General features: G+C 37.4%; 1 protein-coding gene across 2 annotated transcripts in view; it reads left to right on the forward strand.

Moving 5' to 3' along the window:
• The first annotated feature begins 2,620 nt into the window (after positions 1-2,620).
• The window catches only part of map3k5 (mitogen-activated protein kinase kinase kinase 5), a 74,550-nt gene continuing 53,905 nt past the window's right edge, over positions 2,621-23,265 (forward strand). The window contains exons 1-2 of one of the 2 annotated variants that reach the window (XM_028040256.1): positions 2,621-3,553; positions 21,853-21,992. In XM_028040256.1, the coding sequence (XP_027896057.1) occupies positions 3,130-3,553; positions 21,853-21,992 (564 nt within the window). In that variant the 5' untranslated portion in view covers positions 2,621-3,129. The remainder of the gene's footprint in view (positions 3,554-21,852; positions 21,993-23,265) is intronic. The other variant, XM_028040255.1, reaches the window with a different exon arrangement.

Raw genomic sequence — 23,265 nt, forward strand, 5'->3', positions numbered from 1 at the left:
GTCTGACCTGTAGAAATGAGATTATGTATAAACTGACAACACAGAGTAAGACAAAATATCTCAAAACATAATGACCATAACTACATAAGAAGCAAATACTGCAAAAACACAAAGTCTTACCAAGTAATTTTGGATAGTTTTAAATAAGACAAAACTAACTTATAAGTAACTTTTCAGCAACTTTTTAAATTTTTCAGCAACAAAGCTTGTTTTAAGTAAATAATTCCATAATATTGATGAAAAAGTTCTTCCATAGTTTCATTGGCAGATTTTGTTCACTTTTTCATACCGTGTGTTTTGGATAGATTATTTCCCCATAATAAATTAAATTATCAATTGAAAATAGGGGTGCACTGATTGCAGTTTTCTGATTACCAAAAACTGCAATCGGTAATCGGACCTGCCAATCGCTAGGCTTTCCAAAAGCCTGACCTGCCAATTCGGATTTTGGCCGATACCATTTTTTTTTTGCCTGAAATGTTGCTCAATATAGTAACAAAGTTGCTGAATTAGCAACAGTGCAGCGGTAAACATGCAGACCTGACCTGGTGGGCCGGTCTATCCGTCAAACCTTCCTCACGGAGAGCAGAGGACACTGGTGGAATTTTAGACCTTTGCTGAGGTAGATGAGATCGGTGGATAAGTTCGGCTTCACATGTAAAACTCAGCCAATCGCAAATCTCTGAAAATGAAGGAAATCGACACCAATAAATCGGCTGGCCAATAAATTGAACCCCTAATTAAAAACAGCTTTTATGTAGCTGCTCAGGTTATTTTTGTCGCTGAAACATTTATGTGTAACCCATAAAAGCAAAAACAGAAGGAAATTGTATGGGAACAAATAATTGTTTATTTCCCTTTCATTATATCCATTTGCAATAAATATTCGTCCATAAAAATCACGGTTTGTGTTTATGGTTCTTCCTTTTTCTCATTTGAAGCAACATTGATTTCTTTGTTTTGTGCTGTAATGTTTCTCAGTAAAAGTTGCCCTGGATGCTTGCAGACGTTTCCCTGCTTTCATCCAGCTGATTATCAAGTTCTGCAGGAACCAGATCCAGTTTAAATCCGTTGCTCTGAAACAGGGAAGAATCCAAAACATGCGGAACAGATTTTACATGAGAAGTATTTTCAAACTTGCCTCAAGCCTCAAATGCTACAAGCCTTTGTGAACCTTTGCCAACCCAGTGCAGAACATCTGCACCTTGTAGGACTGCTGCTTCCTTGAACAGATTAGGACAGGATTTTCCACAAAATCATTCTTAAATAATGAGATTTTAGTGTGGTCAGTTTTGCCTATTTTGAGCTCGTTTTAGGAGTTGTTGTAGGGCTCTGTCACTTTAAATCCAAGTAGCACGCTGCTGGCCACGCCCCCCAAACTTCAACATTTACACACGTGACAATGGCTGAAAACAGATACACAATTACAAAACGGTACATTTTGAAAAAGATTAGCAGAGCCTGCTGCACAACCAACAAGAATGCAGCAAGTGGTTTCTGAATAAGTAAACAACAAAACACTTGTCTTTTCCAGCAGCCATTGTACAGCGCATACAGCGGTAAAACAAGCTGAAGAAAGTGCTGGAGCTCTGCTTGGGTTGATGGGTAACGGGGCTAAATGGCTTATTTTCCAGACACCAAAAAACATTAGTTTATTGCCAAATAACAGCTGAAAGGGTTTTAAGTTGTTTACAGAGGGAGTAGAAACCCACATGGAAGTATAAAAACATGCAAAATGTGATTTATTTTGCATAATAGGTCACATTTAAGGTAGCATCACCAGATATCCTGCAACTAATCTGGTGGTACTTCTTATTAGAGGACATGCAGATATCCACAGATCAATGAGATTATCAACATATGACAACAAATTTAAACATCTCTGTTCACAGATTTGATTTTAAAAAAACACTACATCAACAAAATGTGAAAAGGCTCAAGAGATAGGGATTTTTTTATAGGTTACTGTATATTTTTGATGAAGTTTTGTAAAAATATAGACACTTCCAGGGGCTGCAGTGGTGCCGCTAGTAGCACTGGCACTTTGTAGCAAAAAGTCCTGGGTCTAAAACTGTGCATGTGTGTTTACTCCCACAGTCCATAAACATAACTGCTATTTAGTCTCTATAAATTGTGCTTGTGCATGATTGTTGTTTTAACTTCCTGTAATATTTACTTTTGACCACCAGAGGTCCGCCTTTCACAGGAAAAGCTTTGAGATGGCGCCAAGCAGTATCTGTTTGAATCAATTACATCATTCCTAAATACTAATCCCAAGCAAAGTGAGGTCCTACATTTGTTTAGCCGAATTTATAACCCCGTTGTTGCTCTGGTTGCATTTCTACATATGTTTTATAACATTGGTTTAGCATTAAAGATGATCGACGTGGTGTCATCTTCTCTCTTTCTGAAAAGAAAAGAAACTTAGTGCGTATCAGAAAGCTTAGGGAAACAGTTTCTTATTTCGATTAATCGATCTGAGGAATAGCGTCACTATTTACTTTGCTGCTCCTGTCCTGGAGTGCACAATGTTTTGCCTCCACCCAGTTACTCCAAGCTGGCCCAGTTGTTTCTCCGCCCAGTCGGCGGGGCTGTGCGGGGAGATAAGAGTTCAGGGTGTGCCTGCCTGTCTGCCTGCCTGCCTCTCTCCGTCTGCGCGGCGCAGTTTCTCTTTTGAAAGATGACGAGCCGCTGCGCAGAAGCGAAGCCGCGCTGCGCCTAACGTCCACTCAGAGTGACATTTGTAATTCCTGTGGGCGTTGCTGCTGCCGCTGCACTGGCACACAGGGCATTGTTGCTCAACTTTGAGAAGTACAGTGGATGGATTTCTTTTCTCGAGCTGAGACGGAATGTGCAGATTCCGCGACAGATTCCTCGCCTGTTTTCCCAGCGGAACATCGTCGTGACTCCGGTCAATCTACAGCGGCTCACAGCGTCACCAGCGACAAGCATGCAGCATGACGTGGAGTTGCACTTGTGCGTCTAACAGGCTGTTTACCTGCGTGGAGACGGGGCAAGGTTCCACGTCGTGTCCGTGCAGGAGCTTCATGAGCTGCGGCCGTGGGTAACGCTAGCTCTCCATGGAGGACCGCTGCACCGGCAAACAACACTTTAAGTGACACTTGAAAGATGATGAACCAAGACCAAGAAGGGATTTCCTTCCCGGTGCCGTCCTTCGGTGCTGGTCCCGACAGGGAGGCTGTCAGCGGGGAACATTCCAGCAGCAACAGCGGTGGAGGTGGTGGAGGAATTCCAGCAGCCGGGACTTTCTGGCAGGATCCGCTGGTTGGAGGCAGCGGACACAGCCCGACCTCCGGGGACAGTCCGGTGGAAACCGGAGGCTTGCTGTCCGCCGGCAAGTCGTGCAAAAGCAGGCCGGTGACGGTGGCTTATGTGGTGAACGGCGAGGCGAGCCAGCAGAATAACGCGGAAAGCATGGCTCTCCAGTGTCTGAAGGACGCCTGCGACAGGGTGGGCAGCAAGCTGGACACGGTGAACTTCAGTAAACTGGACTTTGGGGAGACCACCGTTCTGGACCGCTTTTACAACGCAGGTGAGTCAAATGAAATCCAATTATTCTACAGCCTGTCCCTTTAAAACTCCCCTAACTTCCTCTAACAAGTATCAGATACACTCCCAAAACAAACTCTTAGAGTCTAACGAGTATTAAATAGTGACTGTAAGGATAAAACAACTCGCATACATTCTGCGGGTGGAAATGATGTAAATTTAGCAAAAACAAACAAATCAAAATATGATTTCTTGGAATATACATTCTTATAACCATGAACTTTATTTAATCCCTTTGAGTCCTATTTGCCTGAAAATGAGTAATTATTTTAAATCAACCAGTTGCTAACAAGTCCTGGAAAACAAAATGATATTCTGTGTATGTTTACATTATGAAATTTCAACCTGCACTATAACATTTAAGGTGATGGAGCAGTCAGTACTGTAATCACCAGACAATTGATACTAACATACCTACTAAAACATAGTGAAATAAATTGGTTAAATTCAAACCAATTGGATTTATGTTACTTTGACTCGTCTTTCCATGTTAAAACAGAACAACATTTCTAATCATGTTGTAATAAAGCTTTAAACATTGATGAAATAATCAACTTTTAAATTGTTTTCTACTGAGGAGGTAGGGAAACCTTTTCCCAAATAATGTAACTTAGCATACAAGCTGGTTTAATTTTTAGCATTAGCGCAGTTGCTAAACTAAGTAAAGCTGGTTGGAAACTCAAAATCTTACTCCAACTCAACTGTTTCAACCTCAAGTGTTGAAAACTACATGGAAAAACTAACATTGATGATTCAAATTTAAATCCTTTTAACCGCTAGTATTCGGAATCCATTTTTACAGTGTACTCATTCCAAATTAGTGTAAAACCTTTAATCAAGCCTCTAAAATGATTTTTGTCACATTCATCTCTGCCCTCCATTAATGTGACTGTGGATCCATAAGGAGATTTAATAACCCTAACCCCTAACCCTAACATCCCCCTCTGAAGAGTGATTGCACCATGAGGGACACGAGGAATTTCTGGTTTTGATCTCAACTTTTCTAATTATTCAAAAGTGACGTAATGCATCAGCGCTCTTCTTAGAAATGGTTTTTGCATAAGGAAGCATTACTCCGCTCTCCTGGAACCCAACTCAGATCCCTGCATGTCAGGGCTTGATGCTGCAACATGCAGCCATAGTTTCTTCCATGTTGAACTGAGTGAAACTCAAAACATCGATTTGGGTTTTTATATTTTGCACCGCAAGTGTCAGGGTTACATTTCCTCTTTCCCTCCTTTTAGCCATGATGTTGCTTTGCTCTGCCGTTTTATCTGTGCAGCTATTAGTCTTCTGTACGTAGCATTACAAACCTCTTATATTGAAGCCGGTATCTTGGGTGAACTGAAAATCCCTCGTTGACTGGAACACAGCAACCAGTGTTTGCATTTTTCACATTTCTGTGTCAGGACTCCTTCTGCAGACACAACAAAGATTAAAAAACAAAGAATGTTTGATTGTGACAGCTTCTTCAACCCACTCAAATTGTTTGTTCTTACAAAAAAAAACCCAGAAATATTCAGGAGCAACCTTGTGTGAATCAAAAAATATGCATTCCTTTTCTCTTTGTTAGAGTAACAAAAAATGTCAGCAATTTCTTCTGGTTGGTTTTTACCTGAATGGTATTTTATTGCATTTCTGGAAGCCATAACTTAACGTTATCTTACCATAAGACAGTTGTTGTTGTTTTTAACTTGTATGTAACGAAAAGAAATGAAAATGGCACTAGTGTGATGTGTACAGTCAAAGGCAGGAGTTCAATTAGGTCATTTCTAAGAAATGTTGGACACAAGCTGGAAATGTTACTGTTTCAGCCAGTAGTTTGAAGACTTTATCTCAAAACTGCGAGAAGTGGAAGAAAATAATCTGCATGTAGAAAAAACAATAAGTTGGAACTGGAAGTTTAGCATTTATGAGAGATAAACGAAGGACTGCTTCTCAGAGAATCATCAGTGTGAAAGATAAAGAAAGCAGGTCTTATTAGAGAGGACGCAAATTCATTCACTGCTTTACAAACTGTCTAATTTCACCAAGACATTTCGGGATGATCATTAGTGGTTCAATGTTAATGTGCGATAGAATGAAAAGTTTTATGTTTTGAATGTGGTTTACATTCTGTTTGTCTAAATTCGACATTAGTAGACCTGTCAGGAGAACAAATTCTTCTGTATGATAAATTGTCCCAGACGTTATTGGAAAAAATTATAATATTGTTGTTTTGAGGACATTAACAAGTAATATGATGGTAATAATGACATAATAATGCAAGACCACATTCTCAAAGAGAAATAAACTTTGAATTCCAATTAATTTAACACTGGAATTGGAAATAAATATAAAAAATAAATAAACAAAACAACAAATAAAATGAATTGTGAAGTCTCTGCAAACAAAATTGTTCGTCAAAAGAGGCTAGTTGAGACTAAAGCACCAGACTGCAGACTTTAGTCATCCAGTTGTTGCCAGAAAGAGAGAGAGAAGAGAAAAAGGATAATTTGTGCAAATGATTAATTAATTGATTAATCGATTTATTACTCATTAAAACAGGCTTACAGGTTATCACTGTTACCTCTGAACAAGACGGCTGTGACTTTTAAAGTCTTTTCTCTTTACCGTTTTTGTGTTTTTCTCTCTGGGTACTCCAGCCTGCTCCCACCATCCAAAAACACGTCAGATTATCTACCTGGTTGTTTGTTCTGTGTCTTTGTGTTGCCCTGTGATGGACAGCTCATGAAATGCACGATTTTCTTCTAAGAGAGTTCAGTGAAATGAGAGGTTTTGCTTCTGTTTCATGTAACAGACCTGTTGCTTCTTGTACTGTTATTTGCAAAAACATAGTAAGTTCCCTCTCTCATGTTTTGTCTCCCTTCTGGGAACTACAGTGGGACATTCTCACGACAGAAAACAATGAGGGCAGGGCCGTTTTCCCAGAAAAATACTGCTGTGCTCAAACACACTTCTTCATCCTCTTTCTGCTGGTACAAGAGAGTTCAGAGGATAACAAAGAAACAAAAGAAGTTTAGAGGCAGAGCTCAGCAGATTGAGCCAGAATGATTATGTGTAGTGTGTTTGTGAATGGCCTCCTCACATGATGCCGTCCAACAAAGAGTTTATTTGACGGAAAGATGCCAGAGTTTTGTTGCAGGAGCTCCAGGCTTCAAAAAAGAAAAAAAAACAAACAACAAACAAAAAAAAAACCAGACTAGCAATAATCACAAAATATTAAAATCTGACCAGTTCTGGTCAAATTACCTACAACCCAACAGACAAACAGTCAGAACAGTCAGCATTCAGTTTGCTTTAAGTGTAATAGTTGTATTACTGTAGGGCTGCAACTAATTTAATTATTGATTAATCTATCTATCAGTTATTCTGACGATTAATCGATTGATCGATATTTGTCAATAAAAAACTGTCTTATAATAGTTACATTATGGCAATGCTGCAACTAATGATTCTGGCGATTGGACAAGAATTGCCACATTTTGCGTACTTTTGAACAACTTAAGCCTTTTTTATGTTAGAAATACATTAAAAGGTGCAAATAAACACGTCTGTTTCTTTTTAGATAAGAAAATAAACATTTTGTTGCCTAAAATGTAATAATATAGCACAACTTTTGCGTATGGTTGATCATTTGTAGCAAAGGATGCATCTACATCTAAAAAATACTTCTAACATCAACATGGACGGGAAAAGCTCTGCCCTTTCTGCTTGACTTTGTATCAGTATGGTGTTGATTAAGCTTTGGATTCAATCTTAAATAAAGATTATTGCTCTTTCAGTAAATTAGCTTTTTTTTGAGTCTGTACTCCAGTTAACAATTAATCGATTACTAAATTAGTTGACTATTATTTCAGTAATTGATTTATCGTGATTAATCCGATTAATCGTTTCAGTCTTATTCCATATCCTGTCTAATCTCTAGCTTTCCTGAAACCGCTGTTGTCCCTGTTAGTATTGTGTTTCCTTTATTTGCAGTTGTGAGTTTCTAAGGTGTGGTTGAGTTGGGAGCACCCGCAGTACCTTTATTTGTATTTACTGTGACCTTTGGAAGTGGAGGATTTAATTTGCATGTTTGCTGGTGTGTGTGCTGTGAAAACAATGGCATCAGTTTGGTATGCTTGTCTGCTTTTCCTTCATTTGGGTCTCCTTGGGCTCTCGCTGTGTTTTTAATTAATCCCCCTGATGGATGATCCTGTGAAAGTGAAAAGCTGCTGAGGCGGCAGCACTGCAGGAATTAGAAAGCAAAATGGTCAGAATATTAGAAAAGATATTTCTTCAAAGTGTAATTACCATCAGTCTCATTGCTATCTGAAATAAGTTTAATCAGAACTTGAAAATAACATAAAAAATTAACATTGAGGCCAAAGATTTAAGAAAACAACCTCCTTAGGAATCAGAAGTGTGTTGCTTCACTTCATCCCTTTTTCTTTTCTTAAGCTAATCAGCTGATTTTAGTTATTCTCCCAAAGACAGGACAAACACACCACCTACTTTATCAGGAATGCTTTGGTTTATCACTCTTATTGATCATTGGAGAACAGACTGGATAATGATTACATTAATCATTTACAGGAATTACAGGAACTTGGAGAGATTTCACAGTTGTTACTGTAAGACAAACTCAAGAAACCAAATAATTTGACCTTGAATATTCAGCAGGCTGAGAACACTGTAACTCATTGACCACCGATCTGGGTCAGTTTATGTCTTTGCTAAATTACCAAAAGCAATAAAAAAAAATTAAAGCTCAAATTATGAGTCCCTTTTTAAAATCTCAATTATGTGCAATGTTGTTCAAGTTTGGCAGAAATGAGATATTTGTTAAAGTTGTGGTTTTGATGAAAAATATTACGTGATTCTGGATATTAAAGAATATGCATCATTAATAAATTGGCTACAGATCGGGGTCAGGCAGCAGCTTGTAGTTTGATGCTTTACTTTTGATTTGAATCGAATCAGATCAAGCTTAGGATCAGATGCTATTTTCTGCTGAGTACATTCACTGGTCAGCTGTCGATGTACTCAGTGAACCAGCTGATTCACTGGTCAGCTGGTTTCCAAGCTGACCAGTGAATCTTTAACACCCTTTAACGTTATAGCACAGAAGTTAAAGATTAAAGGTGAACAAGTTAGGAATGCACCTTAAGCCTAACAAAACATATTCACCACATTTCTTCTTTTGCTTAAAATCACTCTTGGATGATGAGATTTTATTATGATCAGTTCTGCCTATTTTGAGCAAACAGATGTGCAATTATACAACATCTTTGAAAAGCAGAAGTGGAGTCTCCTGCACAACCAGCAAGAATGCTGTAGAAGTGGTTTCTACCAACAACAAAACACTTGTTTTTTCCAGCAGCCATTGTATAGCAGATACAGCGGTAAAACCAGCTGACCAAACATGCTGGAGCTCAGTTTTGGGTTGCTAGGCAATGGTGTAATACTCATTGAATGTGACCTAGCAACCTAAGGACATTAACTTATTACCAAAACGGGATTCTTTTTTAAGAGCTTTGACTGTTTTTAGAAGCAGTTGAGACCCAAATGGAAACACAAAACTAGCCAAATGTGAATTTTGCAAAATAGGTCCCCTTTAATCTCTCAGTGGGTGAGATCCTCGGTTGGCATTATTTCATGTCGGTAGACGACTCTTGTTGTGGGCTTACCTCAGGACTCTCCAGCAGCAGTCTGTGCACTCAGCTTCCAGACAGTGCTGCTCTGAAATCCCTTCAGCTAGCCCTCTGCTAAGTTGCTTATCCTCCCTTCTACTTGTTCGGTTTGCTTGGCTGCATTTCAGGGTTTAGAGCGCGAAGGGTCAGTAAGAATTAGCCCAGGAGCCGCTCACCGGCATCTGGGGGAAACTGCATCCATCTCAGCGGGACAGGCTGGCTGCAGGCAGGAACCCCTGTGAATTTTATTCATGCTGGTTCTCAACAGGAACGGTGGTGCAGAGTCCAAATCACAGGCTGACAACAGGATGTGCAACGTCTGTTGACAACAGAAAGACAAAATATCTGTGACAAAACTCTTTATGTTGTTGTTTAAATGCTTTTATATTAGAGCTACAACTGATTACTTTAGTTATTTATCAATTATTATGACAATTAATCGATTAGTCAATAAAAATTGGCACATTTTAAGCCATTTATGTAATATTAGATATACATCAGAAGATGCTAATAAGCAAATACATTTTTAAATAAGAAAATAAAAGCAATAACAACATTTCTTTACCGTACACTTGATCATTTGTAGCAAAGGATGAATCTGCAGCTAAAAAATACTTCCAACATTAACATTTGAAAAGCTCATCCATTTCTGCTCGTCTTTGCACCAATACAGTGAAGGGCTAATCTTTTTTTGATTAACTGATTAATAATTGGATAGGAATTATGCTTTTTCACTGAACTTGAACCGGGTGAAGCTAAAACAAGGCTGCTTGTGTAGTTCTGGGTAGAAGATATTTACAAACAGGTTGTTTTTTTTTTATTTTAAAATCAAACTTATTATATTTTTGAATAGTTTGGGCTTAATTACTGCTCTGAATATGTTGTTCTTTCAGTTGATTACTTTTTTTGAGTCTGCATACACTATATAACGATTAATTGTTTTACTAAGTTAGTTGACGATCATTTCAATAACCGATTAATCGTGATTAATCATTTCAGCCCTGCTTCCTGAGCTTGCTTTAGTATATTCAGGTCTCAAGGTAGCATTCTTCATTTGTTATAAACATTCCTTCTTTTTTAAAGCCTCCTAAGGAAAAAGAAAAATGACTGGTTGGTGAAGTGGTGCATTAAAACTCTCTGGACTTAGGAGGTGGGCTGTCAGCTTCTTTAGAAAAAAACAAGTGGTGAGTGAACAAGACCTGACTCATCAAGTTTAGTATCTTGTTAGGGCTCACCCATGTTTTGAATACCTCTAAGATCTGTAAGATTTCTCTTTTCGCATGAAGTATTTGTGATTTGTTGTGGAGACCACGGTGAGGTACATCTACAGAGTAAAAGCTGTTTGCTTTTCAACAGCTGTCACTGCATTGTCATTTTCTAGCCTGGAAGATGTTAAGCTGCACGCAGCAGGTCCACAAAGGCACAGAAATGTCCTATTGTAACTGTGTTCAGGCTCCAGTAGAGGTGTGCTGGCACATTTGTGTTTCTTTCTCACACAATGTGCAGCTTTTGTCTTCTTTGTTTGTGTGCTGGGTCACAGAAAGAGGTGACAAAAAAGAAAAATATGCTACAAAGAGAAAAGGAGTTTTCATTTAAACCATATGTTTAATGTTTGTTAAATTCTATTATTCAAAAGTGACCACAGAGTCTGAATTATATAAGAATAGCATGTCAGTAAGATGCTATTCTGTCTCTCAGCTGCACAATTACACATTTATTTCTTATGTCTACTTTATATTAGATTACTTACCAGGAATGCGCCACATACCATTTCTAAATCAGAATAAATTGTTAACTGGAACCACAATAGTCCTTAGTGTTAAATGCAAATGTGTTCTTGATTTATGCTTCTGCGCTGATTAGTTTGTGCAAGTTTAACATTTTGACCTTACTGAGTTATGTCTCTTTATTGTTTTAAACTTGTAAAATATTTATTTTTATTATTAAGGAAATTCTCACATGATTGAAATGACCCAGAAGAATCTCAGTGGCAGCTGTGATAATAGTCTGAATTCTTTAAATTCCTGGAGCCGTTGGCTTTTTCTGCTGCTGCCAAAAGTGGAAAAACTGGCAGAAACGTCTGTTACACTTTTACAGTTTTTCTGATACACAAGTGAAACATCTTGAATATAAGTATATATCCAGTTACTTTCATTTGAAACTCTAAAGATCTAAAAAAAAGTGGATTTTTTTGTTCCTACTAAAAGTCTAAGGTGCTAACGGGTTTTTATATCAAAATATGGATTTATTGCAGGTGATATTGTTGTTGCAATTTAAAAAAAATATATTGCCAAATATATGTCGCTGCATTAAAATGGATACAAAATTGTCTTGAATGTTATTGATGAAGCAAGGAAGGTGCAATACAATCACAATACTGATGTAAACCACGTTTCTCTGAGCTTCACATAAATTTTAACGTCGATTTAATATCATGTTGTGCCTTTTTTAGGCGAACACTTGATCCAAAAAGACTATAAAATGACACAACTAGGGTTGTTGTAAACTATTATTTTAGTAATCGAGTATTCTTTCAATTATTCTTAGTCGATTAATTGACTAAGTTCTACCATAACAGCAGTATTAATACTATAATACTATAATATATCAACACCCGCACAAATTTTTATATTTTTGCATCCCTACATTTACTTTTCTGTAGTTTAGAAAATTAACCTGTATCATCAGTAGCTCACTTTTTAAGTTAACCTAGACAAAAATTATACACACATCAGAATTTATATTCAATTTAATAATAGAGGCAGGCTCACAGACATTTGTAAAAAGGGTTCGGTACTTCAGTTCTTAGTTCATGTATTTATTTTCAGTCAAGATGAACTCTCGCATTCCCCATTCATTCATAGCTTTTATGTCTATGTGAACGACTGGATTTGGTTCCTTCGTCTCTCACACAGAAACGCATCTACCAGCTCTGTACCGCTGCTATGTGCTCCTCCACCCATTTGTTGAGACTGGGGTGATATGAAATTTATTTACTGGTTCGTCCGTAAAGCTACACTTACGTTGAGCGTAAACTACAGCGCAGCCGCCCGCAGGGTTCAGTCTATCCCCTCACCTTTATGAATGCACCCGCCGCGCTCTTCACTGCCACCAGGCAGCAACTCCGGGAGAAGAGAGGCTGCCGTACTCAATTTAAGGATGCTTATTGGTCCCCCAAGAAATGATAGAAACCCGACATTATTATCAATCCGCCCGGGCTTGAAAATTGGATGTCATGCTGCTAACACTTAGCTTTCATCAACAACTCATAGGGCGGCAGTGAGAGCGTAGCGCAACATAATCACCCAACCTGAGTATGGTACGCTAAGTAATTAAACATAATTTAACGAAGCTTCGAGGCAGATAATTTTCCTCGAGGAATTTTAATAATCGAGGTACTCGAATCATTCGAGGAATCGTTACAGCCCTAGACAAAACACATGAGGAAAACCCACAGATGCATCTGCAGCAGCTGAGTCAGTGAAGTAGCTAACTATGCTAGTCCGGGTTGTTTGCGGCCATTTCTTCAAGTCGCCATCCCTCCCCTCAACAGCTACAGGTTGCGGTAAAACAATATTGCCACATGTAAGATGTGATGACTGGAGTTCCCACATATTTTATAGCCTAAAGCCTCTGTTAAAAGCCGGTTAGCGAGTTGCTAACATGTAAATAAATGACGGTTCCGGTTAGCGGCGGAAGTTGCGCCCATAAATCACGCAAAGCCTCATGGGGGATAGGAATAAGGTGGATAAAGTTCCTCATTTTGCTTTTCATAGACCAGTTTTTTAAAATGGCTCTACTTTGTTTTCTTCAAGAACTTCCACTGTGTGATTTCTTGAGTTTGTTTTTAGATCTCTCTTTTTTTATATCTAGGTGGATTTCTGTTTTCTTTCCTCAAGAAAAGTCAAGGACAAGAGTCAGATTTTTGTACTTCTGTGCATTTTCCAATTTATCTCACAAATGGAGGATAGTTCAGTTTTGAGTGCAAGCAAAGTTCAAGTTGCAGCAAATAAACACTGCTTAGAAAAAGTCAAAAAGGTCATAAAGCTGAAGTTTCATGTTTGAATGGAACGTTGGCAGAAGTGCTGAACCGAATGATCATTTACCTTTTTAACTGCAACTGTGATTTATTTATTTTATATACTTTAACTTACCAATCATCCAATTTTTTTTCTGTATTTGTTGTTTTATTTTTCTATTTTTGTATCCTTGCTTGTTTTCTTTCATGCTTTTATTCCTCTGCCAAGTTGAAATAATTCAATTGAGCAATGAAGATAATAAAATTGAATAGAACGTAATAAATTTAATTTATAAAGTTATTACCTACACTTGCAAGTCAGTGTGACTATAATATTATCTGTCTATTGCATTATCATTCTCACAAAATCCTTAATTTATTTCACAAAACACATAAAAGTCCTGGATAAAAACTGTATCCATAACATACATGATATGTGCCATTATATCGTGTATGACAAAAAAAATAATATATTGCACATATTGTTAAATCAAGTAAAAATAAAAAGTATGATGTGTTAAAACTACTGAAAGTATTTTTGTTCCATCCAAAGTTGCATTAAAAGTCCAATAAAAGTGTCATTAATGGACTTTTAATGCAGCTTTGCTTTAAAAGTGCCGTTATTTACCAAATGACACTTCATGCCAACATTCATGAAGACTCCTTCATGTTTATAACAGATGTTGTCATGTTTATGTCTTATGCAACCTTTCAAATAAAGTGTTCCTGTTCGTTTTTACTTCTTGCTGTCTGCAACTGTTCCCAGTCCAAATTGCAAAAGCTTTTTTAGTCGAAGTAACTGAGACACACTGAAACAATATTTATTACACGCTGCCACAAACGTGAATTCAGATTCCCTGAAAAGCAGGCAGGAAGTGAATGAAGTAGGGATGTCAAAGCGTCTTGAACAGCAGCGCATGTTTTTCCTTCGCTGTTTGTCAGGAATGGATGAATTCATATTCTGTTCTCTGCCATTTCCCCCCTGGGGGCTGAGGCATGGTACCGCTGTTTGCTGCCTCTCCACTCCTGGAGGTTTTACAAAGTGGAGCAGAGGTGAAAGGGAGCTAGGCTGGACTCACTTCCTGCAACATATTTTATTCTATTTTCTGGGTCAGTTTTTTTCCAACACACTTGTATCTAAAAATAAAGATTGCATTTAGCTCTCTGCAGGGCAGGACACTGAAACTACAGAACAGTGGTCGTCTTGAATTCCCCCACACAGTCCTGAGGGAAAAGGGATTAATTTGCTTAGACTGGAAGATCTATGAGAGCTATTTTTTTCTTTTTCTACTTTGGTTTTGTTTTTTTTATAGTTTCTTTGTATAAAACATTGATTTAAAGCTCAGTGTAGACCTGGAGAAAATGTCCTCCCAACATTTTCACATAAAGCCTGCACAGTTTTCAAACAAAGCTTTCCTGGTGACGAATTGGCAAACGTGAAAAGATCAATAAAAATTCCAGTCCACGTGAGTTATGGTGACGCAACCGGCCTGAAACACTCTTTTGTTTCTAAAATGAACAATTAACAAAGCAAGTAAAAAGTTAACACAATTAAGTTCCAAAGAAGAAGAAAAAAATCAAATAAATGTCCGTATTGCTGGATAAAAGAAGGAGCTTAAAGTTGGTTTCCTTCCAGAAAGGAAACCATCGGGTGCATAGCGTTCCTAATCTGCGCCAAATTTCCAGGAACAGCAGGCACAGGAAAAATTTGGTTGGAGTATTTCTGCATGTTTCTGCAGGTTAAAGGGATTTTGCCACAGCTGTTACCAAAACACCTGCTGGATTTGAACTGCAGACACAAGCTTTATAGTGAATGTTTTGCATAAAAATATACAAAAGTGGTTTTCTTTCACTCTGATTAAAAACTAAGGGCATCAAACGAGATGAAATCCAGTATTTTTCCTGCAAAAACACCAAATCATACCAAGTATTTTTAATCTCTTTTTTAGTGCAAATATCTTGAAATGAGTCAAAACTAACTCACAAGTATCTCTTCAGCAAGATCTAGAAGCTTGTTTTAAGTAAATAATTCCTTAATATTGATGAAAAAGTTCCACTGGCAGATAAATTGACTTCTAACACAACAATTTCCCCAGGTTATAAGTTAATTTATCTGCGAATACAACAAGTACTTTATCAATAAAAAGAAATTATTTACTTAAAGCAAGTCTCTATATCTTGTTGATAAGTTACTTTTATATTAGTTTTGTCTTAATTCAAGTTTCTTAAGCTATTTGCACTAGAAACTAGATAAGAAATACTTTTTAAGATTTGGTGTTCTTGCTGTGAAACTCTCCCACTTTTATAATTGGATAAGTAAAAACGATCACATTATGTTGCAGAATTTCTGCTGTATTTGCTGTTCCTGGACGTTTTGCAGCGATCTTGAAGGTTAGGCTCTCGAAGGTTTCCTTTTTGGGTAAGAGAAACTTCCCTTCGGTGGGAAAGGATTTGAGGTGGAGCACGGGGACGTTTCTTCGTCACCATCTTTCTTCTTCTCTGTGTGGGAAAAACTCTCTCTGCTAACACAAACCTCGCTTCGCTCCCTCTCCAATAGCGACGAGGGAGAAATCACACACTGACGGCTTCACTCACATCATTTACAGCAGTTTCCGTACTCCGTCTCCATGGTTACAACATCTTATGTAATTGATTGTAGCAAGGGCTTTATTTACCTATTGTACCTCGAGTCAAGCCCAGGTTTCCCCGGTAAAAAAAAAAAAGCAGGCCTACACACCTGAGTAAAATGTAAACACTGTAGAGTCTAATGTAATTGCAAGAGCTTTTAGCATCATGTATTGACATTTTGATAAACATAAAAGGTTGTTAGGGTGCGATAGGGGCACATAGCAACACATGAAATGGTTTTGTAACTCCGTCTCTTGGCAAATCCAGCATGTTTTATGAAAAATCACAGCATCTGCCACTCTGAATACTTTTCTTTTTCTTAAAATATTTCGCCAGCCACCAATTGTGCAAGTTAAAACGATGAGAGGCCTCAACTATGTGAGACAAAATGAGAAAGTAGACGACGTTGCAGGTCTGTGAGAGCCAGAAATGTTGCTCCCACCAAAGTTTCCAAATAAATAATCAGACAATGTGATTTTTCTGGATATGTTTTCTCATTTTGTGTCTCATAGTTGAGTTCTCCCTATGACGTTAATTACAGGCCTCTCATCTTTATAAGTGGGACAACTTGCACAATTGGTGGCTGACTAAATACTTTTGTTCCCCCACTGTATATCTATTTTAAATTCTGTTTCTACATTTGTTAGATTAACACCAAAGCATTTTTCCAGTCTGTGAATCTGTTTACTGGCACAAGGAGTAAAATGATTCTGATTGTGAACTACATGCTCAGTTTAAGCAAATCCTACAAATGTTTTGAAATTGTTTGGGGGGGAAAAGGCAAATTTTATTGTTTCATCTTGTAGGTTCGGCTTTCTAAATTTCAAAATTCAGCCGAGTTGCAGTGATTGGTCAGAAAGGAAGAAATTACTGAAAACATTAAGGTGATTGGCTAGAGTTTTGCAATAAGCAGCAAATCAATTAATCACAAAATTAAAATTGTTTGTCTCTTTTCTCTCTCATCCTACCAAAAACTGGATGGTAAAAATCTTGAATTTGGTTCTTTGGTCTCAACTTTTTTCAAAGGAAAATGTTGTTTGCAGAGAGTTCATAATTAATTTTTGTGCGTTTATTCTAGATATTTAAAATGTCTTCTAGCTGCGGTGTTAAATGTTCGTTAGAATTTAAAGTTTATTGATAGGTGTGTTCTTGCGTTATTATACAGTTATCATTATTTTACTTAAAAAAGGTCTCAAAACAACAATATTATTGATTATCAATTCATCATCCAGCAACATCTGTTATTGTGACAGGCCTAGTGATTGGTCAGATTTGGGAAAATTACCTGTCTAGGAAAAATGTGCAAATAATGCAACATTTCAACTTCCTACAGTGACTGATGCATCAGGCAGTTTCACAAAATATCAGATTTTATTGCTTTAAGAAAGTTTGAGCTTCTTCATAAACACCAGTCTGTGTTTGTCATTTATGCGTCTGGATAAAAATGAATCGCAGGAGGTGACCAAGCAGATATTCAATCAGTTTCCAGCTTGGTGTTGTGTGACCAGAATATGAATCACCAGCTCTGAATCTGAGTTCAAATCCCTCCTTCTGTCCCAGAAAGGAATGTAATCCTCCTTTCAGGGGAAAAGAGTGAGTCACTTCTGGGTGAAAAGGTTAAGTAGCCCAGAGACTTCCTCACTAGTGTCTGGAAACTTTAAACGATGAAAATGTAGCTCAGCCAGAAAGTGAAATACTTCTTAATTTTCAACAATCAAGTCTATTTTTATAGCTGTGTTCAGCTGATAAGTATTAAAATTGTCAATATTACCAATTGGATTAATATTCCTCACACCTCCTTTGGTCGTAACCTCAAATCAGAGCAAACTATTCGTTAAAAAAAACCATTGAGGACTTTTAAAGTATCTCCAGTAAATAACCGTAACAACTCCCATTAGTGGCATATTTAGCTTTTAGGCAGATTTAGCTTTTCAACAGCTGCATTTTATTAATAAATATGTACAATCTCTCTTTCCTTGAGGGACTCATAAAGCTCATTAAATTGTTTAGAAACTAGTTGGCAGAACCCTACAGGTGTGAAAATCCATTTTGAAGAGATGAAAGTCTTTTTTATGAGGCTTAAAGCAAAACCTTTTTATTTTAATCTGTGTCCAACAAATGCAGATTTAATAATTTTTGCTGATCTTTTGGGAAAAACTTTTGTTCTCAGATCTGTTTTTTTTAATAAAAATTTTAAAATTGATTCATCGCCCTGGTGACAGGAGATGATATTTTAATACACTCCTAAATATGTAGCTGTAAGGTAAAAGGTTGAGAATTTTACTGCAATGCTTGAATATGATCTAATTTATGCTTTAAGTTTTCTGCTGCAGAATTTAGGTCGTCAGCGGTTCAGCAGAAACCTTTGAACGGTGACCATGAACTTTTCACCACAACATGCAAATTCAAACAGGAAGCAGGTTCTCGTTTTGGCCTCTGATGATCAGTTCCTCATCATCAGCCTCATCTTTCTCCCCAGCTCTACAAAAAACTGCCTCCATTTCCATTTCCAGCTACAGTAAGTGGGCAGAGGACTGGATAGAAAGGACTTTTAAGGTCTGCGGTTCAGTGCAGTGATGTGTGATATCAAGAGGCTTGCGTTTTCTCTGAGTGATCAGATCTGCATATCAGGATGCACATTCGCTGATTAAAACCAAGGTAGCTTCGACCTTAATCCTCTCTGGGAACAATTAATGATTAACATCTTCTTTTGGCTCAAAGCAATCACAATCAGAACTGGACTGGAGAGAGGATTTCATCAGAAATGCTCAAAGGTGAAACAGTTTCCCCCCATATCTTCCTCAAAACCTCGATAATCCTGAACAAACACGTAAAAAAGGTCGTTTATCTTCACCCGTAAGCCGCCTTATGCAGACAAGATGCGACTGAATGCCAACAAGCAGCACAGGTTGTCTACTGAATAAAAGATAAGCTTGTCTCACTTCTCGGCTGGCAGCTAACCCCATCAATATTGCATCTGAAGGGGAGTATTGCAAACAAGCTATTGAGACAGAAACGATGCAATAAACTTTGCTTTATTTTCACTCAGAAAACAAAATGCAGCATAAACTGAGGGAGGAAACTCAGCAGGAAAATGTTTCCTGTTGAGACAGAAGGAATACAAATGATGAAAATCCAAATTTCTCAGCCAGAACTACAACAAATGTGATGTAATAACGCTGCTAATGCATTTTTAATAAGGAGAAAACCAATGGAAAAACACAAACTGACATCATGTCTCTTAAACACACATTTTTGAGTCTTGTATCATTTGTAACTTTCTAACATCTGTTTAAAAAGATGCTATACAAATAAGTTATTTACAATAACATAATTCTAACGGGGTGCATTTGTTGTATCGTTTATTATTTATTGTGATACATTTCAATTTATCGTTGTCTCAATAAAATCCAATTAGAGATGTTGGAAAATCTTTAAAACTGTCTGCATTGTTGAGCTGAATCATGTGTAAATCCTCCAAAACAAGTTTTATCATGTCTGTTTTTCAATCAAAAATAACTGCTGCTAATTGGTTTTACACAAAGATCAAGTTAAATCAGACCCACTGCCAGGAACCTGAACCACTGCAGTTTTTAATGATTTTAAAGAAAAATAATTGAGAGGCACCTCAAACATAAGCCATGTGATTTTCTTTCCCCACCGTCAACTGATCTGTATTCAGCTTTTCACAATTTATAAGAGAATATTCTTGATTTCAAGGAGAAGAACTGAAGATTTCTCACACAGTGGCTGATTTGGTTGCACAGCCTCTAATTATTCCTGGAGAGCAGCCGTGATTGCTCAGCAGAGCTGAACTCATGCCAGTAAAACATCAGAACCACCAACATAATGTTGACAGAAGGCTGCATAAGGCCTTCAGCAGTTACTAACGGGTCACATGTCCTCCTCTCAGCTGATGCTGGAGTCAAAAACAGACGAGCAATGTGACATATTTTGGTAATTTCCAATCACTGTTATGTCTCTCTGCAGGAATTGTTGAAGGTTTTTCTTGGGAATAGAAAAATGAAGAGATTAAATGTAGAAAAGGCAAAAAAAAGACAGAGAGAGAAATGGATTTATTTTAGACTTCTCTGGAGACTATTAACTCCTTCAGCCTTCACCTAGAAGCCAGTAATACTAGATGGTACTTGATTATTTTGACGATTAATCGGATAAAAAAATGGGCACATTCTACATATTTGTCATTTAGCAACTTAAGCCTTTTTTGCACAATATTAGAAATGCATAAAAAGATGCAAATAAGCAAATAATTCAGTTCATTAACAAGAAAATAATCATTTTATTTCCTAAAATGCAATTAAATAACATTCCTTTAGTAATTTGTAGCAAAGATGCATCTGTAGCTAATCTACTGTATTTGTTTTTGGATTAATAATTGAATAGCAAAAAGTGCTAATAGTAACAAAAGGCCCTAAATCAGCTTTTTCTGAAAGGAGCTCAAAACTGAAATCTAATGATCTAATAATGTAATAAACATGTTTTGTATAGGCCATAAATCTAACCTAACCTGTTAAGCTGTTTACATTAAACAGCTTAATTCTAATCATAAAAAGTTGCATCCATCCATGTTGATTCTCTAAAACTATGGAAAAAATGGCAAAAGTGCTAGAAATCACTAAACATTTTTCAACTGAAGGAATTTTGACCTTCGTATTTTAGGTTTTTTATGCTTTGTTTTTTTTTATGAACACTTTTCAGTATTTATTTTAGACAAACTCAATATTTTCAGTGTTACTATTAGCCGGTAGCTTGTCAAGTAGCGTTGCGGCTACTTTCTACGCAGACGTGTAGATGTCAGTCATACTAGGCCGCAGCGCCTGCAGCTGTACGGCTGTACACACCGTGCGTACCTTGAAATTTTAAGTTAAAAAAAATAGTGTTGGGGTTGCTTTGAGCTTTTGTTGGGATTTCGCGAACTGAAGAGCTGATGGGTCGCCCGGTTGGCCGACCGTGACATCTGCTGCACTCTTCCTGAGCGTCAAGCTAAAACTGCGGGTAAAACAGTTAAATCTAGTTGAAACATTACCAAATGAGTAGGAATGAAGCAAACATTGTTGCTTCATCTTCTCCTTCTCTGGACGTCTCAGACATAGGAATAGGTCTGCTGTTTTTGTGGGCCATGCGCGTTATGTGCAAGTAGCCTATATTTATGTGGTTTAGGTTTGTGCAGGCACATGTTGCGCGTTGCAGATGTGGTTGTGTTCGTGTGCAGTGACGATGTTGCGCCTAGCCTCCGATAATATCCTGCAGGCGCTCCTGATACTATGTGTCTGCTTTTCAGAAATTATGGAAGCCATTTTGATAACAGAAAACATTGACAGACTCCTGATGTGTCCCGGAGTTGTGAAAAGCTAACTTTACATTTCCATTGAACTGACAAGGCAGTCTGGCTGTTTGGCTCTTTTTCTACACAGTTACAGGTTGTAGTCTGACTTAAATTGACCTGAAGTGGGTCTGCTCTGAAAATATGAGCTGAACTTTTGCCAGAAGGAGCTGGAGAGTTGGAAACTGGCTCCTTTGACTTTGCAGGAGCGTAACCATGTGAGTTTGGTGACATCATCCACCTCTCTGCTTTATGGATGCAACTAATGACCACCAGCATGCCTGTTTTACAAGTTAGTAGGCATTTAATCTCTAATATGTGCACATGTTTAATTAAAGAAGAGAGTCAAACTGTTCTGTGTGTTTTTATTTACGACCTCATTAACTCCATCTTCCTAATCCGATGCTTTTTCCAAAGGAGACTGCTTTGCTGACAATGGATCTTTGGTTTTTTCCCCCAGAGTGAGAACTCTCTGTTGGTGACACGTGGCAATAATTAGGGAAATCTCACTGCACTATATGCATTTATAGACCAAACTGATCAACATTGGTATTACAGTCGATTAGAAAATTGCATCGACTCCTAACATTACACTTGCACCTGTTTTTCATCATTAGACATAGCTGTTGTGGAGATGACAGATGCTTTCCGCCAGCCCTCGCTCTTCTACCATCTGGGAGTCAGAGAGAGCTTCAGCATGGCCAACAACATCATCCTGTACTGCGACACTAACGCCGAGTCTCTCCAGTCTCTGCAGGTAAGCCGGCCTGTCTGCAACGCTCCACTGCCGATTAAAAGCTATGTGCAGGTCGAGGCTGGAGGTTGATAACGATGTAGTTTGGTGCATGTGGCATAGATACGATGAAAAACGTCACAGATCACTCGTTATTTCACTTTTTTATTTATTGTAGGGCTGAAACTAACAATTATTTTTGTATTCTGGTGATTAATCAGATTTTTAAATAATTGGTAAATTCTGCAAATTCTTAATTCAAGCCTTTTTTATGCAATATTAGAAATACATTAAAAGATGCAAATACACAAATAATTAAATTCCTTTTTTAAATATGAAAATAAACACTTCATTGCCTAAAATGCAATAATGTGTCTGTAGCAAACGATGCATTTGCAGCTAAAAAATTAAAGTTGTGCTTGACTTGGCAGCAATACATTGTCGGGCTGATCTGTTGATCAATTTTTGGATTAACCAGTTAATAATCGGGTAGGAAATATGATTATTAGGAAATTTTTAACAGCATTTGAAACAGGTGAAGCTAAACAATGCAACATGTTTACAGTCAATTTGTTTTTTAAATCTTAAACACAAAAAGTGCATATTTTTAACTGTTTTGCCTTAATTACTGCTGTCAAATATAATTTTTTTGAATATGTCGAGTCAGAGATTAATTAATTAATAATGATGATTTATCCAGTGAATCGTTTCAGGCGTAGCTAAGCTGCGATTCTGGACATGCTAAATAGAAAGTACAGTTGATTAACAATATTACACACGTTATCAAAAAAGATGTGTCCCGACACAATAAAGTGTTTTTTACAATCTCAGCTCCATTAAGTCTGTTTTTTATGCGTTTCTCTCAGCTCAAATGCAAACTGCTTCCTGATGGAAGCAGTAACTCTCATCATCTCATCTGATGAGAGTTACTGCTTCCTGATGGAAGCAGTAACTCTCATCATCTCATCTGATGAGAGTTACTGCTTCACACCATGAAATCTAGATCTTCCTCTGATCTCAGTTCTTTAAATAATGAAACTTTGTTAAGATAAATTTCCTTGGAGCAAAAGGTCTTTAAGTAGGTATAAATATTAGCATGTTTATTTCTGGTGAAACATTTTTAAAATAAGAGTTTTATACCAGTTTTCTGTGGATGGGATTTTAAAAAATCACCCAACGTGAGTGAAACATCTTTTATTAAGTTTGTGACACATTCAGAAAAATTTTTTCTTAGGGCCATACTAAGAAAAAATAAAAAGATAAAATTATGAGAATAAAATCACAGTATTACAATTTT

The sequence above is a fragment of the Xiphophorus couchianus genome, chromosome 15 (assembly GCF_001444195.1).
Source record: "Xiphophorus couchianus chromosome 15, X_couchianus-1.0, whole genome shotgun sequence".
Taxonomy (NCBI): Eukaryota; Metazoa; Chordata; class Actinopteri; order Cyprinodontiformes; family Poeciliidae; genus Xiphophorus; species Xiphophorus couchianus.